This window comes from Gadus macrocephalus, chromosome 13 (assembly GCF_031168955.1).
Source record: "Gadus macrocephalus chromosome 13, ASM3116895v1".
Taxonomy (NCBI): Eukaryota; Metazoa; Chordata; class Actinopteri; order Gadiformes; family Gadidae; genus Gadus; species Gadus macrocephalus.
This window is the reverse complement of record NC_082394.1, coordinates 4,282,106-4,308,742: the sequence shown is the minus strand read 5'-3', so window position 1 is coordinate 4,308,742 and position 26,637 is coordinate 4,282,106. Positions and strand designations below refer to the sequence as shown.

At 43.5% G+C, this 26,637-nt stretch overlaps 1 protein-coding gene across 50 annotated transcripts; it reads right to left on the bottom strand.

Annotated features, from left to right (window-relative positions):
* Positions 1-738: 738 nt before the first annotated feature.
* Positions 739-26,020, bottom strand: znf740a (zinc finger protein 740a). 50 transcript variants are annotated; one of them, XM_060068267.1, is made up of 29 exons: positions 25,863-26,020; positions 23,703-23,896; positions 23,295-23,477; positions 22,459-22,623; positions 21,648-21,768; positions 21,290-21,373; positions 20,486-20,569; positions 19,584-19,667; positions 19,098-19,181; positions 18,582-18,665; positions 18,079-18,162; positions 17,334-17,417; positions 15,690-15,773; positions 15,190-15,273; positions 14,775-14,858; positions 14,159-14,299; positions 13,542-13,625; positions 13,217-13,300; positions 12,035-12,118; positions 11,130-11,213; positions 10,295-10,378; positions 9,128-9,211; positions 8,216-8,299; positions 7,044-7,127; positions 6,646-6,729; positions 6,342-6,425; positions 4,667-4,783; positions 4,112-4,230; positions 739-3,480 (listed from the first exon to the last, which is right to left on the bottom strand). In XM_060068267.1, the coding sequence occupies exons 2-29, from the start codon at positions 23,769-23,771 to the stop codon at positions 3,307-3,309; spliced, it is 2,769 nt and encodes a 922-aa protein (XP_059924250.1). In that variant the 5' UTR covers positions 23,772-23,896; positions 25,863-26,020; the 3' UTR covers positions 739-3,306. The 50 variants fall into 50 exon arrangements, with proteins under 50 accessions (XP_059924250.1, XP_059924255.1, XP_059924266.1 ...); XM_060068272.1 differs by having other exon boundaries at positions 4,700-4,783; XM_060068283.1 differs by having other exon boundaries at positions 12,035-12,081; positions 13,264-13,300.
* Positions 26,021-26,637: the final 617 nt, after the last annotated feature.

The window sequence follows — 26,637 nt, the reverse complement described above, 5'->3', positions numbered from 1 at the left end:
AAAATGACTTCTCCCCACCGGCGATTGTTGTTGTTTACGATTTCCTATCAGTTCTCACCACACAACGACGTCTCATCTTTGCTCCTTGAATGTCGATATGTAATGGTATGGAGTTATTGAAACTTACGTGTAAAAAAGACTAGAAATGTACTGTTTATTTTTCATTGAATGTTTACATAAAGTTGCACTGGGTGGGCACCCAGTGCAACTTTATGTAAACATTCAATGAAAAATAAACATTCAATTTCTAGTCTTTTTTTCCTTTCGTAAAGGTTGTTCAGGGGAGACTACAAATTCTCTTTTTTGCATAGGAAATTTCCTTCCTATGCAGATGTAGTAGAAGTACTTGGTGGAAAGGTGGTTCGAATTCTAGAAATTCTTAGAGGACACTGCCCCGATGCATCCTTTAGCATAGGTTACTCCTGAGCAACCTTTACGAAAGGACACTGACCCCCTAGACAAGGACACTCAGCCCCTAGCAGAACACGCACTCCTCAGAGGACATTCACCCCCCCCTAGCAGGACACTCGTCCCCTAGCAGAGAACACTGAGCCCCTAGACTAGTAAACTCACCCCCTAGCAAGGCACCTCCCTGCACACTAGAGGTTTCTGAAAGCTTCCCTTCACAGTAGTTGGCCAAACCGAAACATAACTAGCCCCTCTCTCCCCAAATAAACCATCCCCTCAATCCAATACATATTTAGCAGTAAGAGATCATATCAGCACAACCAGTTAAAATATCTTTTACAAATTATTTTATTTCAGCATAATAGTAAGAAGCCTTTCCTCTCGATTCATACAGTTGAAACTAATTGGATCACAAGGGTACATATTAGCTAGCCCGTCTTTACAATAATCAATGTAACATTTTTAGGAAGTTATTCTTATGCACTCATTTCTGCCTACACAAAATAATCAATATCAAGATCCTTTTTAACGGAGGACCATAACTCTGCATGCAAGACTAATAAAGAAAACAACTAATCTGTGATAGCTACTGTTATGCTGTTGCTTATCTAATACCATTATCAATATAATCACTACAAATACCAGGGACTTGTATAAGAACAAAAACAAAAACATGTTCGTGGTACTACTGCCACTAATGGCAAAATTACATACTGGGCTCTCAACTGCACTGATCCAAATGGTTCTGACCCCCTTCTTTGTCAAGTAGAGGAGAATCGGCTCCGTCTAAAACCTAGACTCTAGTACAGTCCGAAGGAAAAATATCAGTATCTCTTTTTTTTTTTTGTCTTTTCTTCCCGACACTCCAGTGTTTACAATTTCATCAGAATAAAAAAAAAAAGGTCCTTGAAACAATCATCAAAATGTAACAGATAAATTCTCAGACAACACAACAATTTGCCTGCAGAATTCTCCTCCTATAGACACATGATCAGAGCCTCAAGGATTCTATTGCATTTTAACAATGAAACTGATAAAAAATAAAAATAAAAAAAATCAAATAAGAACTCAAAAGAACAGAATACAGTTAGGGATTTAACAGATGAATTATTTGATATTGCCCTTTAAACCATCGCGGTGCTGCGCCGTTAGTTCGTTACTCTGTCCATGATACTCACACATTACCAACAATGTTCTCCTTGGGTTAAAGTAATCGTCCGTTACAATATCATTTTGCACTACAATGATTACTCGTGTATCTGCACTTATTTAAGGCTAAGCCGTAAAAACATAACAGACATCCATTGTACACACCAACCACATAATATTTGGATACATATGCAAATCGTTAGTGTGTGGCCACGGCCATCGTGACTCTCCAGGGGAGGGGGGGTGGGATTAAAAAAATTAATTATTGACGACTCACAACGAACGGTCAAACTCCCTTAACTCCTGACTCCTCCTCCCTATATAACGGTTGTTTTCTTTGATCAGTAACAATGAGTTTAAAAGCAACGGCGTCTCTCCTGAGGGGGTGGGGTGGGGGGGGGGGACCAGTCTGGGCTCCGCCGGAAGACCCTCGGGTGAAAAGGTGGCCTTGTCTTAGTAAATATATCTGAAGCACGATAATAAACATTAGTTCAGAAAAAAGGCAAATGAATACAGGAAATAAAAAGAAGCACACTAAGGCCACAAGATTTGTATTAACCCCCCCCCCCCCCCAAACCCATCCCACTGGAGAATCTGTACATTAAAAAAAAAAACTTAAAAAACCAAGGGGTTTCTGGAGCGGCCAATCAGGATCTAGGGAGGACAGGGCGGAGAGACGCATGGACGCTATGGTACGCCGGCACCTTGGTACGCAGGGCATGGGTACTCTAGCAGAGCACTGGATCCTGGGGCCCCAGCACACGACGCCAGGGGGGTCACGGAGGTGGTCACCGGGGGGGCCACGCCTAGGCCCCACTGGAATACGTCTTCAGGACTTTGTGTTACGCAGTAGAATCGTTATTTTTTTTTCCTTTAACAAAATAACCTCCCCATCCCCATCCCCCCCACCCCCCCCTAGTCTTTCTGTATTACAGCAGCAGAAAGGACAATACATGAACTCGCTGCTAATTTGCTGTTTCTATTCATTTTGTACAACATTACATTCAAATAGCTTTTTTTTTTTTTTTTTTCTCTTTAACAACAGTTCGAGTTTCGTCGATAAAAACAAAACCAAAATCATCATATTAAGATCAGAAGGGGCTTCGCAAGACTGTTAATATGGAATGGGACAGCACTTGTATCACAACTATGAGCAGTAGTCCCCACGGTCGGCACCCTCTGTCACCCACTATGCTTACAACCGTTCCTCCAGTCCAGGTGAACCAAGCCAACTGACCTGCAATAGTACAATAGCGTTTTTTTTGTTGTTTTTTTACCTCCGTTCTTGACTGTACAAAATGGGCCTTAGAGCAACAAAAAAGCAGGTCGTTCACATGTTTTCTCACCACTATATACAACCGCACACCGGCCCGCTGCCAGGGCGACAGGATGCACAGCCTCACTTCCCCAGTACCGCCGGGAAGCAGATATATCTGGATAACACAACCACGTTTAGCCAAATCAATAGATTAAGTACAAAACAGGACCCACTGCTGAATCACAGAAAAGTCTGCCGTTTAAAAAAAATAAAAGTAGAAAGAAATACAGTAAAAAGACAAAAAAAAACGGGAAAAAACAAACTAAAAACAACACAGAATGTCCCTCTTCGTCACGTTTCCCCTCCCCTCCCAAAGAGTTGACGCCTCAGCCTGTGCCAGGGCGGGACGCCATCCAGCACAGGGCCGAGGAGTAGAGGCCTGGCGTGGGGGCCTCCCGGCTCTGGCCTGGTTGCGAACGGAGGGTGGAATGTCAGACGGCCAGCCGCCCCGGCGGGGGGTGGAGGGGGCTCCAGGTGGGCGGCGCCGGCGGGGGCTCCTGGGAGTAGGGCCTGGGGTCGCAGCAGGGCTGGTTCTCCACCTTGGCCACGCCGCGCCCCTGGCACAGGCGTCGGTGCCTCAGCAGCCGGTCTGTCCGCGAGAAGTTCTGGGGGGGGGGGGAGAGAGGGGCGTGTGAGGGAACGGCTCTGATGTGTTCCTGTATCACTGGCGGGTGTTACGACGCAGTGTGTCGTGTGTAGTGGGGGTAATACTATGGATCTGCGGCACAATATTTAGAATCGCCATTTACTATTATACTATTGAAGTGATCTGGACTTCAGCCGGATAGCAGCCTCGAGTCGAGTATGTGGGAGCTATGAAGAGGCATCCCTGTAACGTGCCACATACACTGGTCCCAGGACAGTTACACAACCAGCGCACACAACGGAGGACATCAGCTTACATCTTGATTCAGGCCTCCGTGTGTATCTCGGCCTCGGACAGGAATGTGGCAGTTCGGGTTGGGCATTCAGAGAACTGTGTGGCCACGACTACATCCACAAGCATTCATCGCATTAAATAAACTCATGTTTGTGTATGCGATGAATGCTTTCATTGTGCAAAACGTTTATCCAGACTTGAGACGTCTCTCGCTACTGTATCCAACCGCGAGTCACTAATTGAGGCTAGAGACTGCTTCAGTGGGGCGGTACGGGGGACACCCCTGGGAGACCCCAGACGGTTCTCCGTCTCCGACCGCCAGCCCCTCCCTGGGGGGGGGGCACGGCCTCACATACCTGCTGGCATCGTTCACACTGGTAGGGCTTCTCCCCGCTGTGCACGCGCTTGTGTCTCTCCAGGTGGTAGCGTTGGATAAACCTCATGTCACACATGTCACAAGCAAAGGGCTTCTCCCCTGAAAGAGTTTAGGACAGAGTCAGTGACACATCCCGGTTCCCCTTACAGCACAACATCCAGACATCAACCACAATAACAACAGTAATCATATTTATATTAATAAACAGCATGCAATCTGTGGTCACCAGTTACATTGGCGACAGTAAACATACTAAACAGCTAAAAAGTAAAAACTCACTCTAATGATGACATTTATATTTTTTAATTTTCTGCATTCAACTGATTCATTTTTTTAATAATAAAAAAGATTTTTAAAATGCCTCGTCATCAACTCAGTATGTGTAGATCAGAGTGGAATTTCAATTATTTTTCAAATCTATTAAACACGTTTCACCCCCCCCGTTCTAACATTTTAGAGGCTGGTTCAACATCCCATCAAATGACTTGACAATCCAAACTCGAGTTTGTTTCGATTAAAATGTAAGGGGCCTTACTCGGTTGTGTGGGTACGGTAAACGAACGCATACCCGTGTGAGTGAGGCTGTGTCTCTCCAGGTGGTTACGCTGAATAAACCTCATGTCACACATGGAACAAGCATACGGCTTCACCCCTACACACACAGAGCAATGCGTTAGCCCTATCCTCCAGCAGTACAAAACACAAAACTTACAAGCTCATGCTAACTCTGGGACCCCACGCTCCATTCAGAAATACATCCCTAATGTGGGCTCTAGGTGGGGAACTCTTTAAGAGACATGCAAAGAATTCTAAAATGTTAACAATGGGACAAACTGCTTAGCTAGCATGACTGACTGACTGACTGTATATAAAGTATATTAACCCTAACGCTAAAGCGTCTAAGCTCTTAAAGGAACATGGCTATGTCCAGTTAGCTGGACGGTAGTGTGTTTTAGATCACCCTCTGGTATTATTGGCACATGTAGGGTAACTAGCTAAAAAGGCTGTAAAAATTGTCAATTTACATATCAAGTGGAAGAATCCGGCATTACCCAAACCTAAACAACCAATCCTAGCAAACAATGGGGGTCTGACCAAGTCTCTAGCTGTACAATACCTCAAACCAAACCCATCAGGCTAACTCTGAATCCTCCAGAGCATTGCCTTAAACGTTAATCAGGTTCAACAGTCTGAAAAGGCTTCAGTCCATCACCCATAATGTCACTACGAGAGTAGCATTCAACACTGTTGCTCCGTAATTACTTGGGAACTAAATACTCCACAAGTAGGTCTACTTTAATCAAGAATCGAACGCACCCGACGGATGCCGCTAAGATATGACAAGAAACTCCTCATGGCGAGAACTACCTAGTCGTATTACATCCTCTTGGGATCTCTAAAGCCCCCCAGGTTAAAACGTATCCCCGGTCACGAGTTCATTGGGCCCATGACTCGGGTAGATCTCCTTCCTGCACCAGTAGTCTGGTGGTTGCAGAGGGACACGTTCCTTGATGGCCACCAAACAACTCAACATCATTGTTAGAGTTAACCTTTTCAGACGGCAGGGGATCCACCATTGGTCCAACATCCTAGCCATCCTGGCAAAAGGCATGTGTCATGCAGAGCAACTAGTTCTAGGCTCATGAGGCCACAAGACGGATCCCAGGTCAGCCTCTCCACCCCAAAGTCCACAAGGTTTTCAACGGTTCATCTCCACGTTGTGCAAACTTCCACTTTTCCCCTGGACTTTCCCAAAGCAGCGCGTAAACTACAAGGCGGGGTTGCGGGACGTTTGCTACATTTGGATCGGAATAGGCCTCACGGTGGAGTTATGTAGAAGACCTCCAGCCCAGTGGTTTGGAGAGCCAAATGGAGATTATTTTCAGGAATTACGGGAATGTCCAAACTATTTTGGAGAACAAGCCCAAAATAAACTAGTCAGCCGGAGCATGCTGTATCATCACAGACCGGCGTTTAACAGGAGGGCCATTCTGGGCAAAAAGGTGCCAGAGAGAAACCCAGGGCCCAAGTCCTTTCTAAAGCCCTCACCGATAAGGGATTACATGTTTTTACAGCCTTTTTAGCGTGTTGTCAAAAGTGCCAACGACTAGGGGGACGCAACATACTGATTCTAAATCTCTTGAGAGAAAACCTACAAATCCTCCAATACGGCCCAAAAACTAGAACGGCCAGGGTGCACGGACGCATACCCGAGTGAGTGAGGCTGTGTCTCGTCAGGTGGTAACGCTGAGCAAACCTCATGTCACATATGGTGCAAGCATAAGGTTTCACACCTAGATGTAAAGCATCAATACATTATCATCAGCCAGAATAATTACCCCTTTCAGATTTAATAAGAGCCGCAGTTGAATGCTACATTTCCAATGAATTGTAAACAATTGGCGGTATAGGATTTTGGGTTGTCAACATTTGTACAAAGTTTTGTGATTTTAAATCTCTTACATCCACAATTATCAAAACAAAATCATGTACTGTTTGTGGGCGTATGCATACCCATATGAGTGACGCTGTGTCTTGCCAGATGGTAGCGTTGGAAAAACCTCTTGTCGCACATGGTACATGCGTAAGGTTTCACACCTAAACGCAAAGTAGCAGTATTACGTTATTTGGGCCTCATTCAACCAACTTTTCTTTATTTCCTGAATGAACAACATCTATTGGTCATCAAGCAAACACAAGGATAACCTTCAAGATTTTGAGCAATTATTTTGGGATGCCAGACATCAAGAAAGGGAATAAGCAAGGAGAATTCTAACTGCAAAACTGAGACATGGACTGGACATTAGCATTTAAAAATTAGTGTCAGCCAAATTAATATATGGGCAAATAAAAAGTTTTTTTTGTCTGAAAATAAATACTATATGTCATGGGCACGGTGCACGGACCCATACCCGAATGAATGACGCTGTGTCTCGCCAGGTGGTAGCGCTGAAAAAACCTCATGTCACACATGGTGCAAGCATAAGGTTTCACACCTAAACGACCAGAGCATCATGTTAATTTTTGAGCTGGTTTGAAAAATGATGCAATCAAGTATTTTGCATTCAAACTTAAACAAGTTTAAAAAGCCTTCATAGGGGAAATTACTGCCTTGTGAGTTGAGCCCCTACTAAAAATGTTGACTCCTAGTAACACAATGAGTTAGCTAACATGACCAGCTCCCTAGCGGTTTTCTCGCAAAGCAACAGATGATTAGGGTCCCAATTCTTCCAGTTAAATAAATCGGATACAACCTAAAATACGGGGAAAAATGCATCGTACAGCATATTCCAAGTATTCTTTAGCTACATCCAAAAGATTCATATTTCCAACATGTATAGCAAAACAAATCTCCTTCCAAATCCATGTAATTTGAAAATAATCTAAGATTCTGGTTTTAGCTTGGCAAATCCACACCCTTTTTGGACGGAATGAATTGGACCCTCTTCATTTATATTGCTTTGAGAGCCTGCCAGCCAACTCACCTTGCGTTGAAAGGAGAATTGGCAAGTAGGCATGGCAGCATTTTGTTTTGGGATCAATTGTTCTTTTGAAAAAGGTATTTTCTCAATTTCGCTAAATTCTGATCCTGAACATCTGGCTTTTACATTGCTCATCTCCAATTACAAAAAAGGCGTTCTTAAATCCACTTATAACGAGATACAAGAGTAGAATAAACTATTAGTAAACTAATCGTTGGTCACGCTTTACAATGAGGGTAAGTTAATTAACATTAGTCAAAGCAGTACTAAGCAGGAACTTACAATTAACGAAATTAATTAACAGTTAACTAATGGTCTGGTAAACATTTACTAATGGTTTTCATGTGTATGAATGCTGTTCATGTTAACTACGGCCTTAATGTACAAACTATTTAATAGGGCTAGGGTAAGCGTTGACTCCAGTTACCCGAAAATTAACCCTAACCCATATGCTAATGCATTATGACACCTATTATTGCATTAACTAATGTTAAATAATGGTCATTTCATGTAACCTTATTGTAAAGCGGTACCATAGAGTCACTTAAACTAAATCAAGGACAAATATATGGTATTCCTGGGTATTAATGGCAGACACATACCCATATGAGTGAGGCTGTGTCTCGCCAGGTGCTGGCGCTGAAAAAACCTCTTGTCACACATGGTGCAAGCGTAAGGTTTCACACCTAAACGACCAGAGCATCATATGTTAATCTTATTGCTGGTTTGAAAAATGCAATACATTCTTTAAGCATTAAAACTTCAACAACCAAAGAATATTTATCAAAGCCCAACCGGGACAATCACTCCTCCTCAGTTGAGACCCCATTGCAACTTTTGTCCGTAACACCATGAGATTGCTAGCATAGCGGTTTTCATGCAAAGCAATGGAGATAAATAGGGTCGTTTTTCTACCAGTTAAAAAAATTTGAGATGACGAAAAACAAAAATCTACAACATGCATCATAATAAAAAAATATTCTATAGCCATGTCATAAAGATGGACATTTCCAGCATATAGATCAAAACAAATCTTCCTCAAAATCAATATCTTTAGTAAGAAAACGATGATTCATGTTTCAGTTCCCGCGGTCCACACCGTTTCCATAAGGTGCTACGCAGAACCATCAGCTTCCAAGCCACTTTTACGACCCAATAGAACTGGACCCTATTCATGTTGATTGCTTTTGAGAACTTGCTAGCCAACTCTCTCCGTCTTAGGAGATAAAAGGGCAATAGGATCTACTGAAGTGGCGTGAGTAGAACTGCAGTATTTTGTTACAGGATTAATCATTCTTGAAGAAAGGTAGGTTTTAAAGAGGATCAAAGTTCCCATATGGCATCCCCTTTGATCCTCATCAGCAGCTAAATCCTGACCTGATCATCTGGCCTTACATGCTCACCTCAGATACAAGGTATATACTAAAATCGACTTAAACAACTGGATACATAGTCATTTTTAGCTAAATCAGGTAGAAAAATGGTATTCCTGGTTGTTAATGGCAGACACATACCCATATGAGTGAGGCTGTGTCTCGCAAGGTGCTGGCGCTGAAAAAACCTCTTGTCACACATGGTGCAAGCGTAAGGTTTCACACCTAAACGACCAGAGCATCGTGTTAATTTTATAGCTGGTTTGGAAAATGCAATACATTTTTAGAAATAAAAAATATTAGGAGACAAAACGGGCAATGGGATTGACTGCAATGGGGCAAGTACACAATAGTAGTATTTTACGTTCTGATAAATTATTTTGAAAAGGGAGGTTTTCTGTATCTGCTGCCATTTGAGCGACAGAATCCTGACCCAATATCTGGATTGAAATTGCTTGTATCAGATTAAAAAAGAGGGATTTAAAGTGATGGACAACAGGACCTATAAACGTTAAATAAACATGATACCAGATGGCAGGATTCGCAACACTACAAAAAGTATATTGATATACATCTGAGTCAGATCAACTCAGTCTTGAAAGGGTATGAGCTGAAGCCCCGGCCACCTCACTTTTAGCTTTTATAGACTGAAACATGGTAACTTTACTCAGTTGCACCTTCATCTTGATGCGAGTGCAAGGTAAGTGGTCACTGACCTGATCACATGTTTACGGTAAGGGTAAGGTAATTGTTCCCTGTCCTAGTATAATGTTTTTAGGGTAAGGTAATTGTTCCCTGGCCTGGTACCATGTTTGTAGGGTAAGGGTAAGGTGATGGGTCCCTGACCTGGTCACTTGAGTGGACGGTAAGTTTAATCTTATTGGTCACTGACTTCGTCACATAAGGGTAAGGTTAGTGTAAGGTAATGCGCCCTGAACTGGTCACTTGAGGGTTAGGCAAGTGGTGACCTGCTTGGATACGTAGCTAAGAGGGTAAATAAACTCCACCCATTCAATGGGATTGAGAGAATGGAAATTTGACTTTGAGATGGAAATTGTAGATGAAATTATTTGGGATTGCAATTGATTTAATGGAACATCATTTTCTGATGCTTGTTTCTAGATCTAGTTAACTCTTAATAAATTGAATAAGAAGTAAATTACGGATTTCTGTTGCCCATCAATTTAAATCTGCCTAAACAACAAGATGCAAGCTTAGACCTCACTATTAGAACATTAATACAGTAATTTAAAACAAATTCAGGTACAAATATATGGTATTTTTGGGTATTAATCAGCAGACGCATACCCATATGAGTGAGGCTGTGTCTCGCCAGGTGCTGGCGCTGAAAAAACCTCTTGTCACACATGGTGCAAGCGTAAGGTTTCACACCTAAACGACCAGAGCATCATGTTAATTTTATAACTGTTCGACAAATGCAATTAATTTTTAGGCTTAAAATTGACAATAAAAAATAAAAAAATTGGGCTAATGGGTAGATCCCAGTCGGTTGAGGACCTAGTGCAATTTTTGTCTCCTTCTTAAACCATGAGTTAGTTAGCATAGCACAGCTCTAGATTGGTTTCCTCTAGCCAATGCAGATGAATAGGGTCAATTCCATCCAGTTAAACTATTGTATATTAAAAATATATATAAAAAAATGAAACGAACATCATAATGTAAGAATTATTCATACATTTACAATGTTCACATCAACAAACAATTGTCCTTCAAATACATGTTTTTTGAGAAACTTTGCACTTTAGGACTGAAGTGAGTTGGACCCATTCATTTAGACTGCTCTTCCAAAACCTGCTAGCCAACTCTCAGAATTTGAAGAAGGCAAAAGGGCAATGAGATGGACTGAAATGGGGCAGGTAGACAATGGCAGTATTTTGGTTGGGGATGAAATGTTATTTTGAAAAGGATAGCTTTGTCGGCTTCCATTTGTGATTAGTGGCTCAATTTTGACCCTGAAAGTCTGCCTATACATTGCTTGTCTGTGAATAAAAGGGGTACTAGGATCCACTTAACCAACTAGATGCCTGATAAGACCTTACTATTAGTACAATAATGCAGTAATTTATTCCTAAATCAGGTACAAATAAATACTAATCTTGGGTATTAATCAGCAGACGCATACCCATATGAGTGAGGCTGTGTCTCGCCAGGTGGTGGCGCTGAAAAAACCTCTTTTCGCACATGGTGCAAGCGTAAGGTTTCACACCTAAACGACCAGAGCATCATATGTTACATTTATAGCTGGTTCGAAAAAGAATGCAATAAATTTTTTTAGCATTGAGACGTACAAAATATTATGTCAATGAAGCCTAATGGGGCAAACCCTGGATGTCAGTTGAGACCCTATTGCGGTTCAAGTCTCCTTGCAACACAAGGAGTTAGCTAGCATGGTACCGCTCCAAAGAAGTCTTCACGCAAAGCAATGGAGAAGAAAAGGGTCACATTTCTTATTTAAATAAAGTCTATATTATTGCTGACAAATGTCTGAAACATGAATCACAATCAAAGTATACTTTGGAATAGTTTAAAAGACTGATATCCAACCTTAAGGGAAACAAATCTTCCTTATAATTCATGCCTTTCGAAAAGAAAGCAACGATTCACGTTTCAGCGCCCGCAGTCGACAGCCTTCTCATAAAATGTTCGGCAGAACCATCTCGCACTTTACGAACTACAATGAATTGGACCCTATTCATATGGATTGCTTTCGAGAAACTGCTAGCCAACTCTCCTTGTATTAGAAGGAGATAAAAGGGCAATAGGATGGACTGAAGTAGGGCGAGTATACGGGCAGTAATTTGTTTTTGGATCAATTGTTCTTTAATAAAGGGTAGCTTTTAAATTTTAGCCGCCACTTGTGGACAATGGCTTAAATCTGCCTTCGACACGTCTCAGAATAGAAGACTTAAGATCTACTTAAACAACTAAATGCAAGATAAGGCTATATTACTATTATCACATTAATACAAGCATTTAAAGTCAAAGACAAATATATGCTATTCTTGGGTATTATCAACAGGCGCCTACCCATATGAGTGAGGCTGTGTCTCGCCAGGTGGTAGCGCTGAAAAAACCTCTTGTCACACATGGTGCAAGCGTACGGCTTCACCCCTACACACACACAAAGCACCAACTTTAGCGTTACAAAAAGAATTTCAACTGCCAAAAATGATCGATGTAACTTCACTAACCCAAAAGGTTTAGTAAAGTCTGGTTGTGCTCAGCAGTGCTGCCGATCATTGGATATTCCAATGAATGACGAGAATAGAAGCTCTTTGAATGAGACGATATCTTTTTGGAATACAGCCCAAACTCTGACAATGGTGTAAGCATGGTTGGAAAAACAGATGTTGCTAGCCATTACCATCACCAAACCCATCAAAGGCTGGACGAACATTCAAAACCAAATTATAAATTATTTTGCAAATATTCTGACTGGCTTGGAAAATAAAACAATTTCGGTGAATTTAAATTGCCAACGTTATTGTATACACGTCTATAAAAACTGCAAATTGATGGAGGGGGGGGAAAGTTATTTTTCATGCTGATCACAAAAGATAAGACAATTTTAGGCAGTTGTTAAACAACTATGTACATGACATTTGACATCATTTTGCAGAGGAGTTCTATCGTAAGAAATGAAATGTTATGACTCTAGTAGATACATGTGTTCCAATAATTTGAGTAATTAAAATGGCAAGCAGCCCAAAATCAAGGTGTGGTGAGAAATTATCCCCTTAAAACAGTTTGTGGGTTTTCGACTTTTAAATGATCCATGAAACCATTACGAATATACAGCTTTGATCTGTTTGATAAACTGATTAGGATAGATTTGTGGTATACGACTTTGAAAATTGACAAAATGTCCATGCAATAGCGTAAACAGGGGATGCCATATGGGAACTTTGATCCTCTATTTGGCTGTGGAAAGGTCACTTATTTTAAAAAAAGTCCTTTCCACCCACCGTGTCAGGGTACAAGAACCAGACCGTCTGGAGATACTACTATGTGTTGTGCTGTACCAGGTGAAACCACATATGGTTCTCCATCCCATGGCCATCTTGGCTCTAAATGGTTGGGCTCAGAAGACTAGACGGATCTGTGGGAGATTCAGGATTTGCATTTCTGTCTGATCCTATATTCTAGTGAATGGGCCTATTATGATGCGGCATCCATCCCTATGGCTGGGTTTCAACGGCAGTCGCATACCCATATGAGTGCGGCTGTGTCTCGCCAGGTGGTACCGCTGAAAAAACCTCTTGTCACACATGGTGCAAGCGTAAGGTTTCACACCTAAACGACCAGAGCATCATGTTAATTTTAAAGCTGGCTCACAAATTTGTTTGTAAAAAATCATGTTAATTAATACAAGTCAAAATATGCTATCTTCCAAAAGAAGGAAGTTGAACTCTTCAACTTAACAGTCGAACAAGAGCAGTTACGATGCCTTGATGCATGAATATTTAAACCAAATCAAGCACATATGTGAGGAGGTATTCTATAGGTGGGCTGGGTATATTCGACAGACGCATACCCATATGAGTGATGCTGTGTCTCGCCAGGTGGTAGCGCTGAAAAAACCTCTTGTCACACATGGTGCAAGCGTACGGCTTCACCCCTACACACACAAAGCACCAACTTTAGCATTACAAAAGTTATGCAGGATTAATGAAGGGCCGAAATAAAAGTTTTTCTGTATCACGACAAACATCCATTTTGCATTTTCAGCTTATCTCTTATCTCAGCCATTTCTGCCAAAGGTGAACATTTTGCTCAAATTGCTGACCAAAAAAGCCACCGAAATCTCCAGAGAATGTGGACAATTTCTAAGAGGCAGATCAAGAGATCCAAACAAGTAAATTAAAAAAGGTCCATGCCCGTATTATCCTTTGTAGTTCTAAACACGATTTTCTAACATCTATAGTGTGGGTTGGGTAAAGAAGGCCAAAATAAGTCAGGTTATACTACTAGAAACCAACAATATTAATGATGCCAACAAATAAATACAAATTGTGGTACTGCATTACATAGCACTTTCACGAAAATAGGCAAATGCCATTTAGTAATCAGGGCAATTTTTTTACAGCCTTTTTAGCTTATCCAACCGTGCCAACAAATAGAGAAACTGATTTAGACTTCATTCACACAAACCTCCCTCAGGAATAGCGCAAAAACGTTGTGAAATGGCCTGGGTACACGGACGCATACCCGAGTGAGTGAGGCTGTGTCTCGTCAGGTGGTAACGGTGAACAAACCTCATGTCACACATGGTGCAAGCGTAAGGTTTCACACCTAAACGTAAAGCATCAATACATTATTGTCAGCCTGCCCAATCGTTTCCGTTTCACAATCCATCAATGTAAAATGTAGCGGACATCTATTTGAAATTGATGGGTTGTTAACCGCTTTTGTCATCAATTCGATAAGAATTATGAGGGTATTTATACATGACTAGATTTCGAATTTTTGTTTCCCCTGCCAAATTCCCCTTAATAAAGGATGGCATTGAGGGTTCATTCCTTTAGTCCACAACTAAAACACATCACATGAGCTGATGATGTCTCTGTATTGCTTTTGTTTACAGATGACATTACATTTATATTGCAGATGGGCCAAAAAAAAAAATAGAGGTTCAATCATGTTCAATCCAATAAAACCATTCTACGGATCAACATAAAAACCCTACAACTGGCCTAGCTGGACCTCGTGTTTACAGGTTTAATACACACAGATCTCAATGGCATGGTTGAGGTGGGTAGGTGCATACCCATATGAGTGAGGCTGTGTCTTGCCAGATGGTAGCGTTGAAAAAACCTCTTGTCGCACATGGTACATGCGTAAGGTTTCACACCTAAACGCAAAGTAGCAGTATTACGTTACTTGACCTCACTCAACCCACTCATTTCTGAATTCATATCTATTGGTTATTAACCACACACACGCCAATTTCATGCAAAAACAATAAAACTCGACTGCTTTAACCATAAAGTAATCATGTTCTCAGTGAGGCCATTTTGCTGCATAAGCATAATGAATGTGGGTTATTGTACATTAGGATTGTACATTAGGACTTTACTTCTTTAAGACTAAAAAGGGCCTGTCATTTAAACATGGGCCCTTCAGTAAAGCCCACCAATCCTTGCCGACACTAGATGTCCCGGGCACGGTGCACGGACCCATACCCGAGTGAATGACGCTGTGTCTCGCCAGGTGGTATCGCTGAAAAAACCTCATGTCACACATGGTGCAAGCATAAGGTTTCACACCTAAACGACCAGAGCATCGTGTTACTTTTAATCCGGCTCGACAGAAAAATGGTGTGCATTGATGTATATATAAATATATATACGCACAAACACCTGTTTCATTATTACAACTTTAAATTATGTCTACCAATATCTTCTCAATCGCTATAGGTGGTTAATAACCAATGTCTCCCCTGAAATAACTTAACAAGGGAAGAACAGCTCTACGATGCTTGTCTGATATTAATTTAAAATATTTAATTATTTAAATCCACTTAAACAACACATCACATGAGCTGATGATGTCATCTAGTGGCAGTCATGACTTAAGGGTCTAATTCATTACCAATTGTACATGAACAATATTTAAACCATATCAAGCACATGTATGAGTAGGTATTCTATAGGTGGGCTGGGTATATTCGACAGGCGCCTACCCATATGAGTGAGGCTGTGTCTCGCCAGGTGGTAGCGCTGAAAAAACCTCTTGTCACACATGGTGCAAGCGTACGGCTTCACCCCTACACACACAAAGCACCAACTTTAGCATTACAAAAAGAATTTCAACTGCCAAAAATGATCGGTTTAACGTTACTAACCCAAAAGGTTTAGTAACGTTTGGTTGCTCTCATCAGCGCGTCCAACAGAATATTCCAGTGTTTCAAAATATACACCCACTATCCAATTGGACCACTCGAAAATATCATTAAAAAAAATATTTATATGTGAAAATCGTAATTGGGATCGGGCCAATGTTCAAATTAACGATGCGTGGGAGGGGGGGGGGGGGGGGGGACAATGGAGACAACGTGTTTGGAGAAAAAGCTGTCTAGTAATTTACAACCTGCCAGAAGCTATACTAGGATTGGGCCAAATTTGTATTTTTCCTAGAGAGCACATTCCAACTGGGTCAGCATAAAACTACTTCCACTAATTTACACAAGCCATAAATAACGTTACTACTAGGACTTTTTATGTTAACGGGAAATGCTGATTGTTTTTCACGCTGATCACAAAAGGTAAGACAATTTTAGGCAGTTGGTAAACATCTGTACAGAGCAGAAGGCTGACATGCTTTGAGATGGAAAGGTTCTCGGACCAGCAGTTTAGCATCTCATTTAATTTAAAACAGTCATAGAAACATTTCCCTTTGCACAATAACATAATGATAGCATTGTTCTTATTAACCGGGCTATAAACAAGGTTGAATGGAAAGTAAGCCAAATTTTGATTAGGGGCAGGAGCCATTTGAACTGAGTGGTTGACCCTGACTGGGTGACAGTGAACTCCATAAGTAGTGGACAGCATTGCTTTAACTTCTACACACATTCCCTGCTCTGGTTGACAGCTAGAAGTTAAAGGTTGACACAGACAGTTTGTTGTATTGTTATTTAAAAGGTATACATGTCATTTAAGTTGTTTTTCTTAGTTTTCATAATTTTGCAAAAAAAAAAAAAAGGATCCAGCAATATTTTTATAAAATGATCATAAAATTGTTTTGGGAGCCTCATAATGGAGACATACGTTTTGGTGGCCTGATTAGGGGCTCATTAAGTGTATAATATAATTTAGTGTTCTGCATTGTTCTACCTAGTCCATCAGTAGTGTCCTAGACCAATCTTCTGCCAGAATTAATTAGATATTGTTTAATTAAAATCTGCCCCTGTGTTAGCTGTATATATATTAATCGACATATTTAAATACATTTTTAGCATGACAACATGTAATAATCCTTTAGGCAATTTTGCCTCAATGCAGGATAACTCAGTCACTACTGAATTAGAACCATTACATTAACATTAATGTATACTTACTACAGCTTTACTATTTGAGTACCTTGACTTGGTCAGCCACAGTTTCAAACCATATGTATTTCCACAAAGCGTTTAACATTAAACTAGTGCTGCTGTCATGTACTTGAGGAGCTTACTGCAGGGGCAGCTGATCAGGATATTGATCAGGTAAACGGTAGGTAGCAGTACAAACTCGAGTTTGATGCAGCCATAGAAGAGTCAATATCGGGGTCATGCACAACCCAAGAGAGGGCTAAGAGGGTCAAAGGTTAATGAGAAAGGACGTACCGGTATGAGTCAGACTGTGTCTCTCCAGTTGGTAGCGTTGGATAAATCTCATGTCACACATGGTGCATGCGTATGGCTTCACTCCTAGACAAAGCACAAAACATATTATCCATATTATAATTTACATGTTTCCATATGGAGATAAGACATTTACACAATATATAATATGAAATTGTTTAAGTTGCATTTTAAATGTAATATCAACGACATAATTACATCATGAATTTGACTATTGTACATTTACATATAATCCATTAAAAAGCTCATTACACTCAAAAGTATGGATACTTAAGACATCAAAACATTAAATCGATTAAATTTATAGCACTAGAAGAAAAGTTAACAATGAAGCAAACCAGTGAAAATAAATATAATCACTGATTATGTACTTACACCAAAAATGGTAGCCTCCAGTTTATGAACTCTAAATGGCATTTGATGTCCAAAATGGCAATACTTTTTGTGTAATGTGCTTTGGATAGATGTGTGTAAAATAAGACTAAAATAAGGACTAGACATGCAAATGTTGCAAGACAATATTCAGCAGAAAAGCACGTTTTTGGCAAAAGGATATCAGGGCCCTTTTAGGTGGACAGTTTCCAACAAAGCCTTATTCATTTATAACTCTTTTTTATTGCGTTATAAGGAACTCTGATATTATTAATTCAGGTTTATCATTAGAAGAAAAAAATGCATATTGTATAAATAGGTTTTTACAGTAGAGGGAAAACAAATACAAGCATACCAGTGTGCGTGAGGCTGTGTCTTGCCAAATGGTAACGCTGGAAGAACCTCATGTCACACATGGAGCAAGCGTACGGCTTCACCCCTAAACGCATACAGTACCACACTTTAGAATCCGCTCTCAGGAGCTACGTGTACAACAATGACATGTGAAAGTTAGCATCATACGGATTATCAGACTGAACAGGGACCCTTCTGTGTGTACCACAACTAGCCCCATATATTACACACACAAGACAGAGAAGACGGACACGATGCCATGCTACCACTCCTAGAAGCCATGACAAGGATGTGAAATGAATTTCACCTTAATGGCACTCTAGGAAGATAGCCGTGTTGAAACATAAGGCCCAAAATTTGCTAAGTAAAGACATAGTTCTGGGGTGTACATTGAACGGAAATGATCCCGGGCCTAAGCAGCCTCCCAGGCAGGCCTGTTAAGAGGGCTATGCTCTCTCTATCCCCTGGCGGTGTCAAGTGAGAGGGATAAGGTAAGACGCATACCCGTGTGTTTGAGGGTGTGTCTTGCCAGGTGGTATCTCTGGAAAAACCTCCTGTCACACATGGAGCAAGCATATGGCTTCACCCCTGCACACATAAGATAACAACTTATAAAGGCTGGCAGTGAAAGGGTTACACCCATTCAGTTAAATGTATTCAGAGAGGCCAACAGTGCAGGCAGAACATACGTCACTCGGAATTACAATTATACGGATGTTATAGAAACTGGGTCATAGCAACATTTAACATATTCCTGCAGTTATAGCCCTCGCTAAACGTACATTTCAGACTTCCCTCAGCAACAAGAGGGATCCAAATGAGGAGATTCAGAAAATAACTACCAAAGAGCAAGAAAAATTACAGGGCTTAAAGTTTTTTTAATCTCCTACCTATAGCTTATATTTTAACAAGTACAAGTCTAACAATAGAATAATGACGGTTGCTATGCTGTCGATCAACACGACCTAACGGCGGCCCGGTTATGGGGGCTCGGACGTAGTTAGAAATGTCTTCCCGTACCAGTGTGCGTGAGGCTGTGTCTGGCCAAGTGGTAGCGTTGGAAAAACCTCATGTCACACATGGAGCAAGCGTATGGCTTCACCCCTACACACGAGAGGATCAGATCATTAGCTAGCAAAACCCAAACAACACACAACACATGAGCTCTTAATCGATAGGGGAAAGAGGCCGGTCGCTATGTGTGCTGTAGCCGGAGGCTCGCTTATGTGCGCTGGGGTAGGGTACCGCTTCTCAAGGCCTCGTCCCAAGTCTGCTTGTACTCAGAACCCAGGGTCACACGTTGGAGATCGGGGAACCTGACATTTACGTCTCCGTTCCAGAAATTAGACTAGATCCAGTTACCCGGATACGACTAGCGATTTAACGCTTGGGGAGGTGCCGCCGAGGAGAGACGACCCCGCTATCGAGTTTACTTTCACTTTTGACTGAAGACGAGATAAGTTATCTAGAGAGCTGGGGGGGGGGGGGGGGGGGGCAGACGCATACCAGTATGAGTGAGGCTGTGTCTGGCCAGATGGTAACGCTGGAAGAACCTCATGTCACACATGGAGCATGCGTAGGGCTTCACCCCTACATACACAAAGCATCAACACGTTAGCTGGAAGGAGGGTTTACGCCATCATTGGGATGCACCAGACATTTCCAATTAGCATTGAGGGGCTTTTGGTGTTTGGCATTCGCCCACCTATGAGCTTGATTACAGGGACTCCTTACGGTTGAAACAAGTCAAAACCCAGGATGGATATAAATGTACAAGCATACTAAAAGGTGTCAAAGAGGAGCTATGAGCCGTCACTACAGGCCAGTGTTATCTGCATAGCTGCCTCCAGCAGCACCAGGGTCCAACCCGGTTGTACCATGCTTTGATTAGAGCCTCTGTTTACGACAAAGGCATCAAGTCAACGGCTGGAGTCATGCATACTAGCTAGGGCGTAGTATGATGGTAGGACGTAAATATTTACAAGGCTTCTGGTCTGATCACCGCTTTAATTCCTGCGGGAGAAACGAATGTAAAGCATTGGGCTACCACACGGTTTAACGTGAGCTTTCAGAAGGTTAACATTACAGAACAACAGCAGACGGAACACACTGGACAAGGGTGCAATTGAAAAAATGGCAAATAGTCTTGGACATCAAAGGACTATCCTCTACGGATTAATTGGTATGAACTGCTTTTTTTCTTGCTTGTTTGGTTTGTTATATTTGGTTCCATTGTTAATAAAGGGATCTTGTTTATTAATTGCGATTAGTTTTTTTTACTATATACGTTTATAGATAAAAATATATATATGCATCGGTTAACAAATCCTATTTTGACGTAACAAGACAGTTAATGCCTCCAGACTGAGGTTTTGTGCTTGAGAAGGGTACGGTAAAAGGACGCATACCCGTATGAGTTTGGCTGTGTCTCTCCAGGTGGTAACGCTGGAAAAACCGCATGTCACACATGGAACAAGCGTACGGCTTCACCCCTACACACACAGAGCATACAGTTATTAGCTAGTCAACGGGTAGAAATCAAGTGAGTATTGGGCCTAACTAAAGGGTCATGAATCGCCACAGGCACATAAAGTACACAATTATAGACGCATTGTGTCTGATGATCACTTGACTGGGAAATGAAATGGGTATTGAAAAACAAAACAGTAATGAATCAACTTAAAATAAGGTGAACTAGGGACTGCTTCGAGAACATTTAATGAGGCAATAAGGCCGCCATGTTTTTTAGTCCTTTGGGTTGAAAATTAACCGACCGCAATTCCTACTCTTAAATCATGACATAAGGGCACATGATATCCTTCCATAACGACCAGTCTACAAGGGGAGTCCTGGGACTGGAGCCCAGCTAGCCGGGGCTATGGGTGTGTAGTCCTTTGATGTCCATGCATTGATTCCCCCCTCAACGAGCCCCGTACGTAACCGACGACAACCTTCGTTTCGTGCTGCGAGGCCCTGGTGACCATCTTTAGGGTTATGATCAGCGGCTCTGGTGTTATGGGCCCCGACGGAACAGAGCCAAACCCCCTCGCCTTTACATCGGGGACCCTGCCTCTCCAGTTTGCTTTGTTGGAAGTTACTGTCCACAGACAAAATCCACCCTGAGAACCTTTTGCAGTCCCACTGGTGTGAGTGGAGGACTACAGATGTGGCTGGACTTATGTAACATGGGTACGGTTATAGAGGACGCATACCCGAGTGAATGAGGCTGTGTCTCTCCAGGTGGTAACGCTGAATAAACCTCATGTCACATACGGCACAAGCATACGGCTTCTCCCCTAAACCGAAGAGCACCAGTTTTAGTAAGAGCTCCCCACAGACACCACCAGTCAGCTGTGAGGCTGCACAACGCTGCTACCAAAAGCAAGCTGTGTAAGCGGGCCGCAGAGAGGGTCTTACAGCGGGGGGGTCCTGGCGCCCCGGGGCGCAGGCCAGTGCAAGACGCCGGTCGCTTGGTGTAAGACTTACAAATGCGAATTAATGGCAGCACTCATTGAGAGGTGGCCGAGGCAGCAGGGTGGGGGGGGGGGGCGGCGGGGGCGGGGCACGTACCTGTGTGGATCAGTATGTGTCTCTTCAGGTGGTAGCCGCTCCTGAAGGCGCCGTAACAGTGGTCGCAGATGAAGTTCTTCTGCACCTTGGAGGCCGGCCCGTTCTCGTCCCCGCCCGGGCCCTAAAGAGGGCAGCACAGAAAACACGGGGTCAGAGTCCGGATCCGCTGGCACGCCATCCGCTCCACGGTTTACTTTTATTTATTTATTTTTTTAATGTGAAGATTAAAAAAGATGTCCCGTCGGGCATTTTTTCTAAATTCACTTATTTTTTTATTTGGAAATTGTATTTCTTTTAATTAAATTATAAAATGTATTGAGGAAACACATGACCGGCGGGCCATGTGATTAAAAAATAAATAAATAAATAAATAAGGAAAAATAAACCAGGCCCCCCTCGTTGAAATAAAACGATATATTCTCATTTCAACAAGACACAGAATCCCTAGCAAAGGCTCCATGCCCTCATGTTCCACCCCTCCCCCCCTCTTCTGCACACAACTGCAGTTATTGTCCGCCTCCTCGCTCCCCTCCCCCTGCTCTCCCCTCCCCCCTTCCTCTCCAGAGAACCTCCGCCCCCTCCCGTCTCCCCTCCCGGCTCCTCCCTCCTCCCCCACACTGAAAAATGCTCCCATATGAAAGCCTCCGATCCCAACACACGAGCCTGAAGTTACCAGGGCTCGGATTGGTACTTAAAAAGGCATAATTGAAGTCTTGGATCATTTATTTATTTTTTTAACTAAGAAAAAAAGAAAAAAACAGACCTGCCCAGTAGATGTCAGAGCTACTTTTTTAGGTTTAGTACCACTGACCTTCCCTCCCCTTCCATCTTGTTCTCTCACTTTGCAGGGCGTTCCTGACTTCCGGTTCTTCTTTTTCATCTGCATGTCCTCGTTGGCCCTCATGTCCTTCTCGTCCAGCAGGCGAGGGGCTTGGAAGTCACCGTCCTTCCTGATGAGCTGCAGAGGAAACACAGACTAAAGTCCGCTGGGAGTCACCCACTGGCCCGCGCTACAGGGCGACTCGGCCCTACCCGCTCATTCCTTATCCGAGGATTCTAAGAATCCCGGCCGCAGCAGAGGTCCTGCTCGGTTTGTGCTTCACGGGGGGAAACCCAAAACAACACTCCTTTTGTTAGGCGGTATGATAGCGTGACTCCAATCCTTCACAAGGCACAGCTTTAACTCAGGTCTACACCACAACCAAACAATCAAATGACCCATTCTGCATTCAAAACGAATGCGTGCACCTTCTCTGCAGCAGAACCAGTGCCCTGCTGGCGGCCTTCCCGTTTATATAATACGTTTCCCTCCACCACAGCTGGCTCCCATGTTTTATCACTGGGGCCTGATCCCATCAAACCCTGAAAGATCAAACCCACATTCCTCCTAGTGTCTTCTCACCACACGCACACCTTTCCCCTCCATATTACCACAATAAGAGCCCCCTTCCACCTATTCCCTCCATATTACCACAATAAGAGCCCCACAATAAGGGGGCTCTTATTGTGGTAATATGGAGGGAATAGGTGTTTAAGTGTATTAAACAAGGGCACCCAGCTCTTCTAACAGTAAGATCACAGCTAAAGAAGCACAGTCTAACCCCCCCCCCCCCCCCCCCCCCAAGAGGTCCCAGGGTGCGTGCTCACCAGTGGCGGACAGCTCATCCCCGAGGGGAGAATCATGTGGCTCTGGGGCCCGCGGTCGGGGCCCTCTCTCTGGGGCGGGCCGTGGCCCAGAGGCGCCATCATCTTCTTGGGTGGACCTGCCATGGAGCTGGCCTGCATCAGGGCCATGCTGGAGAGGACCGCTTCGCACCCAAGCAGCCCGGCCTGACGATAGACAAGGACCACGTGGGATTAACACCAGTACGGGAGCCTCACATGGTGAAATGATGAACCACAACAAATGAAGAAAACAGGCTGTAATTCTTGCCAATCTGCACGTAGGACCAATTTCATCATGCAAATTAAAAAAAAAAATTGTAATAAGCAACATCAAATCATTAATGACAACATCCTGAGTGACACATGAATGCAAGTAATGTAATTTCTAACCACTTTGGTGTTGTCAAAACAAACCCATTTCATATGGTCGCGGACTGAGCTGCTGGGTAGATGGGACATGGCTGAAGGGACCGAGTATGTGAACGCAGGGACAGGGGTGGGGACAAGGTCATCCAGCGTTCCGTCAGTCAGGATGGTCAGTCAGGTGGGAAGCCACACCCACCTCACTCATCTAGCATTAAAAACTGAGGAGAAGGAGGATGTGGATCAAACAGACGATCACAACAGCATCATGGCTGCGTACAGCCTGTTTACAGCGGTAATGACATGCACCAGACAACAGGTTCCCAACAAGTTGGTGTATCGCACTGAATAACATTCATAACACACAGGACGTAAAGACAGAGCCATGCACTGCAGACATACAGCTGATAGCAGTAGCTTTCCTTCATAGAAATAAAGGAAGATTATCCAACAATGCTGGAAGACAGATGCATCAGCTGGGCCTACGCAAGTCGATTCTGGCTGTTCAACATTTGCGTGGGCTTTTTTTGTATATTAACTCAATCCTGGTATTTTTCCTGACCACTTTTCCTCAAAATGAAGAGGCGTACTTTTTTTAATTGTTTTGGTTAAATGCATGTGTTTTTCTCCTCAACGCCAAATACACGAACAGCTATAATCCCAAATACACATAATTCACCCTAGAAGAAACGGTACGTGGAGGCATTTAAACGGTACCTAATCCTCCGAATTCCATAGTTTTTAATTTTCAGGGCGGGGAAGTGGCATAAACAGTGAATAAAGTTATTCAGCACAAAATTGGTTAAAAACAATCCGCACTAAATAATACTAAGAGGCGATCCATCCACGGCATGATTAGGAGACGAGATCTATTTGACTATTATTGTGCTCCTCGGAACTTTGAGCTATTATAACTAACAAGGTTGAAGACCAGCGTACTGGTCCAGCGCCCTGAGAGCATGCAGGAGACCCTGCAGGAGACCATCTGGGCTAATGGAGACGTGGAGGAGCCTTCAGCAGTCTAATCCATTGTGTTGTGTTGTGCTGAGGCCTAATTGATGAGGGCGAGGCCTCCTCCTCCCCCCCACTAGAGCAGACCCTGTTCGGGTCTCCAGCCCACACTCAACCGCTAAAAAAAAAAACATAATCTCAAGCAGTTGAACCAACCACAAAACGGGTTAAAACCCAGCAATAGATCAGATGTTTCACCAACGCACTGGCGGTGGGGAGGAACCGGGCGGCAGTCGTTATCTATTTTTATAAGCCCATCATTTTGATGGGGATAAAAAATCCACACAATGCTTGAGCTCGAGTCCCCGCTGTTGCTAACGGTCACTGATGAGGAGAACTCTGGTTTAATGTGCCACGAAGCACCGAGTCCCCGAGGGGAGCCCAGATCCTCCTCATCCCGACCGTATGTCATGGAACCCGAACCCACCCCACCGCGGAGCCCTGCAGGCTGCCCTGTAACTGGCCCCCGCTACGGTGGAGCCCGGCTAGCTGCCCTGTAGTTGGGCTCCGCTACTGGGCAGCTCCGGTTCGACCAGACGTGTCGGTTCTCTGTGGTTACCTGACGATGCACATCGGTCGCCATTATCGTCAGTAAGCTAATCGTGCTTGCTAACTATTAGCGTATGCTAACACAGGAGCTAATCCGCTCCTCGCTAGCCAGACGCACCGTCTCTGCAGCGGCCGAACAGAAGAAAGGCGAAGTCTTCGGGCTGCCGGAGAATTTGAGATGCGTAGCTAACATGGCATCAGTGGCCTAGCCTAGCCGCTACTTAGCATTAGCTTCCCCGTTAAAAAAGCTGCTAATGTGGCTATCTTAGCCCGCCTCTGTGGCGCCCACACACCGTTCTCCTAACCCCCAATCACGGAGCCACGGTTTGCACCTCGACACACGGGAACGTTCGCACGGTGACCCACTTTTCGTGTTCCCGACGAAAACTAACCGATCGCGCGTCGGGAGCCGCGGCGCTAGCCCGATGCTAAAGCAGCTAAGGGCTAAGAAAGAGCAGCGATGGCCGTCCTCCCGACGTGTCGCCAGATTCTCCGCCACGACCTCCTCCGCCCGATCCTTTGTTCCTCCGTCAGCTACACCCTAACTACACCAGGATCGCCCCACCGCGACGTGCCGGTGGACACTTTTCGTGCATTAAAGAAATAAATGAACGGCGGTGTGTCTACCTTTCGGGTTCCCTCCTCCGTCGTTCTCCTCCCGTCTAGTTTACAAACACAGGAAGCGCCACAGGATGTCACCCCCCCCGCCGGAGACAGAACAGGGTCGCACCAGCAGAACCAGTCCGTACTGGGGGAGGGGGAGGGTGGGGGTGGGGGTGGGGGTGGGGGCAGAGGAGCCTATGGGATCTGAACTGGTGTTAGTTTGATGCGGGTTGGTGCTGATGAGGGTCTTTATAACATCTTATTATAGGGGGTCTGAGAGGAATAGTTGGGATGGAGCCCACATCCTGCCGGAGGGACCCCCACCCACGCATGGATTACACCGGGGTATTATGTCAACGTAATATACGAATTAAATATGGCATTAAACATAATAAGGGAAGGATGGGGTGGCCCACATATTTGTTAAACCTTAAGCATTATTTTCAAAATGCCGTATAAACTGGATTGAGGATGGATTTTGTTTCATTCGAGATTCAACACTAGCGGTGGCAATAATAACAAATAATAATAATAATAATAATGATAATAATAACGGGTTATAAACCATGGTTAGGGTTGTCCATGGTCAGCTTCAGTGGTCGGTTTTCCATGTTATGGTGTTATGTTTATTATTGGTAAGGTACTACTGCAATAAGGAGGTCTATAACAATAAGCCTAACCCCCGATGAACGGGACGATGACCTGTCATGTTCAGGCTCCTCGTTCAGCTCTATGTGAGTGTGTTGTCCTGATTCTGGAGCAATAACGCCCAGGGTTGAGTCCTAAAAGTAGGCCTACG